This window comes from Marmota marmota, unplaced genomic scaffold, assembly GCF_001458135.2.
Source record: "Marmota marmota marmota unplaced genomic scaffold, marMar, whole genome shotgun sequence".
Taxonomy (NCBI): Eukaryota; Metazoa; Chordata; class Mammalia; order Rodentia; family Sciuridae; genus Marmota; species Marmota marmota.
In genome coordinates, this window is record NW_026000026.1 from 13,256,612 (window position 1) to 13,263,845 (window position 7,234).

The window sequence follows — 7,234 nt, forward strand, 5'->3', positions numbered from 1 at the left end:
CTGAAGGTGGGAAAGTTTTTGGAACAATCGCACAGGTCAGCCTGTTCGGGCCAGTTAGGAAGTGTTATTTTTAAGATTTACCGATTTTTTAAAAATGAAACAAAACTGTTAATAATTGTTCAATTAGAAGGAGAATACGTAAGCACTTTATTTCTCAATTTTCCTGTAGTTTTAAGTAATAAGAAATTTTAATTTAAAAACTAGATCCATTTTTCCCTACGATGGATGCCAGCAGACCCTGCAGTGGGCCTCCCTTGGCATTCCGGAGCACTGCCACTGTTACTCCATCTCTTTCAAAGCAGTCCATAGGGGCAGCTGCTGATTTGAATGAAGGGAGTTTCAGGGTCAGCTCAAGCTTGCTCACCCCTCAACTTCAGCTGCCTATACCCCAGCTCTGTGTTGTCATCCTTTTCCTGAGACACCTGCATAAGTCACTCCATATTTGTGTTTAATTTGGCTGTTTCACTGAAAAAAAATTATTGAAAACTTTATATCACTTTCACATATGGAAAACCAGCATGGTGATCCCTATCACAACATTAATTTAAAAAAAAATCTTTGTATTCATTCAAGTATCCCCAGCAGGGACTAGCCCCGTAGCAGGGCCTGTCCCTCTGCCTGGAATGCCCTTTCCTTCCTTCACCAGGCAAACTCCTCCTACTCATCACTCAGTGCCCAAATCAGATGGCCCCTCCTCTGTGAACCGGGCCTTATTAAAAGCTTGGACTGTGCTGTCCAAGTCCAACACGGCTATTAATCACTTGGAATGTAACTGGTCCAAATTGGAATTAGCTATAAGTGTAAAATACACGACAGATTTCAAAGATTCATGCAAAAACCGTATTATTTAAATTAACATCACTTGGTGATTGTTGCTTTCTTTTCGATATGGCTACATGAAAATTTACCAATTACATATGCAACTCATATTTTTGGCCCCTGTTAGATCTCTGTTAGAAACAGACTCTGCCTTAGATGCTCAGGACCAAGAGCTTGGTTAGGGCCTCCAAAAACCTTGAGATGGGGGAGAGGTGCAGATATTGATTCCAAAACAGAAGGAACTAAAAATCGAAACAAGTAATGTTTAATTGGGTATCTGCAAAATGTGACACACCAGCTTGCCAACTGCACTCAGCTCAGCTCACAGGTAGTTATGTAGAAATCATATTCAACATGGCAGGAAAGCAGGCTGGGTTACCTAGTGAGTGAGGCCCCTGGGGTGTGATATTTAAGAAGGGGCTGGGCATCAAGTCAGGCAGGACAGAGCCCCTTCTTAAATCCTGCCCCCTCATGCCAGTCCTTGCCTGGAGGAACAGGGTACTTACAGAATTACTTAATGTATACCCATGACTGTGGGGCACCAGGGCCAGGGGCTATTCAGTCCCCTCTCATGGAGTGGCCCTGTCCTTGTCTGGCACTGCCAACTCCCCCATGCAGCAGCCCCAGGGACTCATTTCCTTCAGCCTGCTCAGCCCTGGGGCCTGGGCTCTCTGGCTCCCAGCTCCATCCCCAGCATAACCACCACCCATTCAGTGCGCATAAAAAATGGGAAGTTTATGCTCTTCTGCAGTCTGTGGCTGGAACCTTTATCAAATATTGCCCAGCACCCAGGAACTCTCTTTTTCAGGAAATACCGTCTGAAGGCTGAATCCGAAGCACAGAAAAACTGGCCCCAGAACTGGGGATTTTTAACAACCCCTGTGGAGGAGGTAAGCATAAACCTTGACATCACAGAGTCCATCATTTTGGAGACTGAGTGGTTTGCAAGTGCAAGAATAGGATTAAAGAGTGTGTGGTAGGCAAAGATTATTAAGCTTGAAAGCAGACATCTCCTTGCCTTCACCAGTGACTGAGCGCCTACTATGTGCCAGGCACGTGCTGAGTACTTCAGCAGAACCAGCTTGTTTAATCTGCACCAGGGCCCTGTGCAGAAAGAGCTGCCACTTTATGTCCTCTGAACAGATCAGGAATTGGTCTCAAAGGACTGCAAAGTCCCACGACTAATAAGGGACATGCCAACAAGAGAAGCTGGTGGGTCTAGCTCCACAGCCGTCTGACCTCACCCTTCCTATCTGTGAAGTGGGTGATTGTGAGGGGCACTACAAGCCCAGCAAGTGACAAGCAGGAGAAGAGGCCAAACACCATTAATAGGAAGCGGTGGGGACGCTGGCAAAGAGGCAGCCACCGCCAGCCCAGCGAGGGCTGCCACGCAGGCCAGGCACACATCCGCTTATTCAAGACATTCCTTGTTCAAGTATCTGCGTCCAGGGCACGTGACTTACAAAAACACCATGTAGACACACAAAAGGCTCACATGGGCTTCCCTGGGCGCTGGCCAGCTTGCCACTTCTCAGAGGACCTCTGGCCCAAACCACGAAGCCACCCTTCTTGGGAGGGACACAGCACCCAAGAGCCACATCACTCAAACACTGTGATTCAAGACAGTGGGAACCATCTACAGCACCCCCCACACTGGCTTTGAAATTATGCCACTCTTAATGAGTTTTTTTAAATTCTTAGAGTTATACAATTTGAAATTTTATGCATAAATGAGGCCTTATTATTATAATATGCATAAAATCAGTCTGTGTTAATAGTCCTTATATGTAATTAAATTGGGTTCTCAGAGTTCAAAATTGCTTTAACTATTCAGGGGGGAGGGGGCTCTCCTAGACGGTTTGGAAGGTTGGTCTCGAGACGTTGGCATTCTTTTCCTTTGAGTCCAGAGCCCGTGAGGGTTGCTCCAGTCACCACACAGGACCTGAGCTAGCAGGCTTCGATCAGGAGGAGGGGAGCAGTCCTCGAGGTGGCGTGTGCGCCGTCCCCACACGCTGCTCGGGCTGTGTGACTGGGACTGGCTCCACCCAATATCCCGAGCCCACGTCTGTCATCTGTCAAGTGTGATTTCTGGGGGGGAACGTGGGGAGCCTTAGCCTGAGGCCTCCATCTCTGGATTATCTTTCAGTTAATCAAGGGTGAAGAAGAATCCCGCACCCCAAAGCCCAAAATCCAGCTTCCGGAGCATTTCCACATCCGGCAAATGACCCCTGTGGAGAAGTACATCAAGGTTTGCAAAGTCGCGCTAAAATTCTCAGTTTCCTAAGTGAGAAATGGCCCTGGCTGAAAGCCGTCTCACTCAACTGCCAAAGGCAAACAGAGCGGTGCCTGGTGTGCCAGCCGCCCGGTGCCCACACCCTTTCCAGCCCAGATGTGGAACAGCAGGTGACACATCACACCTGCCAAAGCAGACACAGAGGCAGGCCAAGGACATGAGGGGTTCCGCCCAGAAAACAGGGCAGGGGGGGCTCCAAAATGAGACCCCCGGTGCAAGTCCCGCGCCGTTGCTCCCCTCCTGTGTGGTCCTGGGCGCGTCTCTTGGCCTCTCTGTCTCCAGTTCCTCCCCAGCACCACTGTCATGGGCTCAGCTGAGCACCTGCCAGAGCTCAGGGTGGTGTGTGGGAAAGACCTGGCAGGACCCCGCACCTATAAGGCTGCTAAGTCGGCAGTGCCCAGGCACCAGGTGCACGGTGGTGAGCAAGAAGACGAGGGCCAGTCCACAGGCCTGGGTGGGAGCCGACATCAGACACGCAGCCAGCACTGGGGCACTGTGCAGGGAAACTCCAGGGGAAGTGACAGGGGATAAGGGCTGGGTGGGGCCGGCTCCCTGTAGAGATGCCTGTTCAGCCAGGACTGGGGGATGGCAAGGGCCAAGCATTCCAGGAAGAGGAACAGCGCGTATCAAGGTCCTGAGGCTGAACAAAGCTTGGCCTGTTTCAGGGGCAGCAAAGGGTAGCCTGTGGCTGGAGACTCATGCACTGGGTGGAGGGCAGGTGGGGACAGAGAGGCTGGACCTGGGAGGCAGTGGGTGGAGGGCAGGTGGGGACAGAGAGGCTGGACCTGGGAGGCAGTGGGTGGAGGGCAGGTGGAGACAGAGAGGCTGGACCTGGGAGGCAGTGGGAGCTGGGGAGTCTGGTCTGAATGGAAGCCTCGGGATATAGCCAGCAGGGCCATGGGATGGTCTGAAGCTTGCTCTGGTCACTAAGGAGAGAATGGATATAGGATGGTGAGCAGGAGTGACCTCACAGTCCCAGAGAAGAGAGGACATGATGGTGTCCCCCTGAGACCTTGCCAGTGAGGACCTGAGCCAGATGCCTCTAGAAATCATTAAGCTTTGCGTGTCCCCAGGCTTCCTCTCGCGGGCCTGTCACTGTTCCTGGGCTCTGCCCTCTGTCACTGTGGAGGTATTCCGTGGCTGATGGGGAGAGGGGACAAAACCCATGACCAAGGGGCAGATGGGACCAGATGGAGGGACTCCCTTTTCCTGACATGTCCTTGGGGTCCGATGGGCACTGGCACGGGTGGACACTCGGGGGCATTCAGTGAGTGTGGACCTGTGCGGAGAAGGAAGAAGGGCGGAGGACGGGGAAGGGCAGAAAGGACACCACTGAGACGTGTGGAGGATTCTCCCCGATGACAAGGTAACAGAGTCACTGTTAGAAACTCTTTAGAAATATAAAAAATATAAATAAGAAGATAACCAAAATCCCCATCCACACTGTCACCAGGAGCCGACATTGGGGATGCTCCTCCCGAGGCGTTCCCGTGCGCCATGCGCCTGTGAGACCCTCCTACTGCCAGCTCCTGCAGGTCCCAACTCTCAACCCCCCCGCCCCTGCCCAGAAAAGAACCGTGGCCAGGGCTCCGTTCCCCTCTGCTGTCTCTCAGCCACAGCCGTCCCTGCCAATGCCTTGCCTGTACTTGGGCTGGGCTTCCCTCTGCCACTAATGTCCCAGTGCCTGCCCAGGGGTGGCACCTGCAACCAGCATCACCCCCTCTCAATGGACCGAGGGACACAGAACAAGAGCAGAATCCCCTCCTGGCCAGCCACAGGGAAGAGGAGGGCATGTGGCTCCTCCCGGGGAGCCTCCTGCCCCACAGCAAGCCAGAGGTCCCAGCCGCACACACCAGGCAGAGCTGGTGGGACTCAGTGCATGGGACAAGGACCCTGAGTCAAGTGGAAAGGAAGTGGCCTCTGCTTCACTCTGCACTTGCCCAGCAAAGGGACATGGCTTCCCTTTTCCACCTCCTGTCCCCTTTGGGTGACTAACTTTGCCCAGCAATTCACTGTTAAAGGTGACCTTAATACCCAAAGCCTGTGAGCAGCTCTGGGCGCCACTGTCACCAGTGCTGTGTCCCCACCTGGGTAGACTGCAGAGACAGGCGTGGGCAGCCTCCAGCCCTGCCACCCTGTCACCCAGTGTCCTCTTACACTGAACACCCTTTTCTGCTCCCGTGTCTCTTAGAAGCCTGTCCTGGGGTTGCTGCGCCTCGGAGCACGCAGTCAAAGCTGCACTGAACACACCCCTTTGGGGGCACAGAGTTATGGCCATGGCTGCTACACCTCGCCCTGAGGCTGGCATGGGGTGTGCAGACATGGGGATGTCGGGACACGTGCTGAGCGACCGCAGTTCCACTTTTAGTGATAACTGCAATCCTGCTCTTAATCCTGCAGTGCCCTAGTTAGCCACAGTGTCGGTGTCTCTGCCGTCTAGGGGGTGAAGTAGGACATCGTGGGCTGGTGTTCCCTCTGTCCCTTCTTTGCTCTGGAGAGAGACTGAAGCCCTGGTCTGCTCCCAGGGCCGGGCCGGGTGGGCAGCACTGGCTTGTCTTCCCTACTGAATGGGAGCATCCACAACTGGCTCGGGGACACTCAGGCCCTCTGGGGGGCGACCCTCCCTACCTGTGGCCCTCAGCAGATTAATTTCCCTACTTCTTCTAGAACATGTGTGAAGGGGCTTCCTCCACAAGTGGTGGCCACCTGGGATGTCACCTCCCCCTTGGTCTGGCTGGAGAATCCCGTTAGAGTGAGCTCAGCCCCGGGCCTGGTGAAGCTCTTCTGCGAGGACAAACGTTCCTCCTCGCCGCTTTTGTGCAAATACGTATGAAAGCAGAAGGAATTATTTTAAAAGGAGGGAACCTGCCTAAACACGTACCCGCACTTTCCAAAAGTTCCAAGTGTTCCCGAGGAATGGATGAAGGAAGCTGTGCTTTCTCATTTCAGATAGACGCCTGTTTCCTTTTGATTTTTAAATTAATTTCAGTTGCTTTTCATTCCCACAGTTTGGGTAGGAAGATGTATCCATATTGCCAGAATGCCACCTGACAATATATTGTCCTATATTTTATAAAGGACAGTGAGGACTGTAATATTTGATACTTCTGAGCCTTAACTTTTTTTGACTCTTTCACTAAACAAAGGTTATTTTACTGGATGTCATGAATTGCATAAATTAAGTATTCGAAGCATTACATGGTGAACAAACGGGTTCAGTGTTCTTTACCTTCAGGAAAGAGGTGAGCCGCGGCTGGGACCAGGGATGTGCTCACGCTCAGTATGTGTTAGGGACATGGCTTTTGTGTCTGTCTTTTCCATGCCCAGCCTCATGGATGCTGTTACTGGGGACCTTGGCAGACACTGCCCACATGGCTGTGGTCCCAGGTGAGTAATCTGTATTTCCACTCCAGGTCCTTCCGTCCCCCCCAGTCCCACAGACGTCCCAGGGCTTCATCGGCTGGAGGTCGGCAGTGCCAGGCCTGAACAAGAGCCTGCAACTTGACTTTGAGATCAGAAGCTGCAAAGGGGTCTACGCCCGAGAGCTGGGCTGGCCTAAGCAAGGCATCTACTGAGCCCTGCAGCCCCTGCCCACCGAGGCAGTGAACAGGGACCAGCTGGCACCTGGGGCCTGCCCAGGTGAGGAACCCCTACGTCCTGAGCATGGAGAGCCCTCGTCTTGCTCCTCAGACATGCAGAGAACACAGAGGCTGCCTTAGATACTCTGGGTTCACTGGTCCCTATTCTGGAACCTTCATGCAGCACCCCTGTTCTTGGCTAATGTAACAAATACGGCAAAATAAATTCCCTGACTTTCTTTTTAGTTGGTATGTTTGTTGAAACTTTGGGAATTTCTAAGTATGTTTTATTAAAAATACAGTGATTTAATTCTGAGGACGTTTGTCTAGGCCCTTTAACGTAGCTTCCAACTGCCCCTACCACGATCCCCATTGACGATGGGATTGCTGACCGGGGCTTCTGTGGCCAGATCCCAGGCTTGCTTCTCAGGAGTAATACAACACCTCGAGGACCCCGACTCCCCTGGATGAGGGTATCTGGAATAAGACAAGAGCTTCAAGGGTGGAAAGAAGCACAAGATTCACCACTGAGCCAAGTCCAGAA

General features: G+C 52.4%; 1 protein-coding gene across 1 annotated transcript in view; it reads left to right on the forward strand.

Moving 5' to 3' along the window:
• CUNH20orf85 (chromosome unknown C20orf85 homolog) overlaps positions 1-6,935 on the forward strand; it is a 7,290-nt gene extending 355 nt beyond the window's left edge. Inside the window, exons 2-4 of the mRNA XM_015503761.2 lie at positions 1,628-1,709; positions 2,966-3,067; positions 6,526-6,935. Of these exons, the coding sequence (XP_015359247.1) occupies positions 1,628-1,709; positions 2,966-3,067; positions 6,526-6,687 (346 nt within the window). The 3' untranslated portion in view covers positions 6,688-6,935. The remainder of the gene's footprint in view (positions 1-1,627; positions 1,710-2,965; positions 3,068-6,525) is intronic.
• Positions 6,936-7,234: the final 299 nt, after the last annotated feature.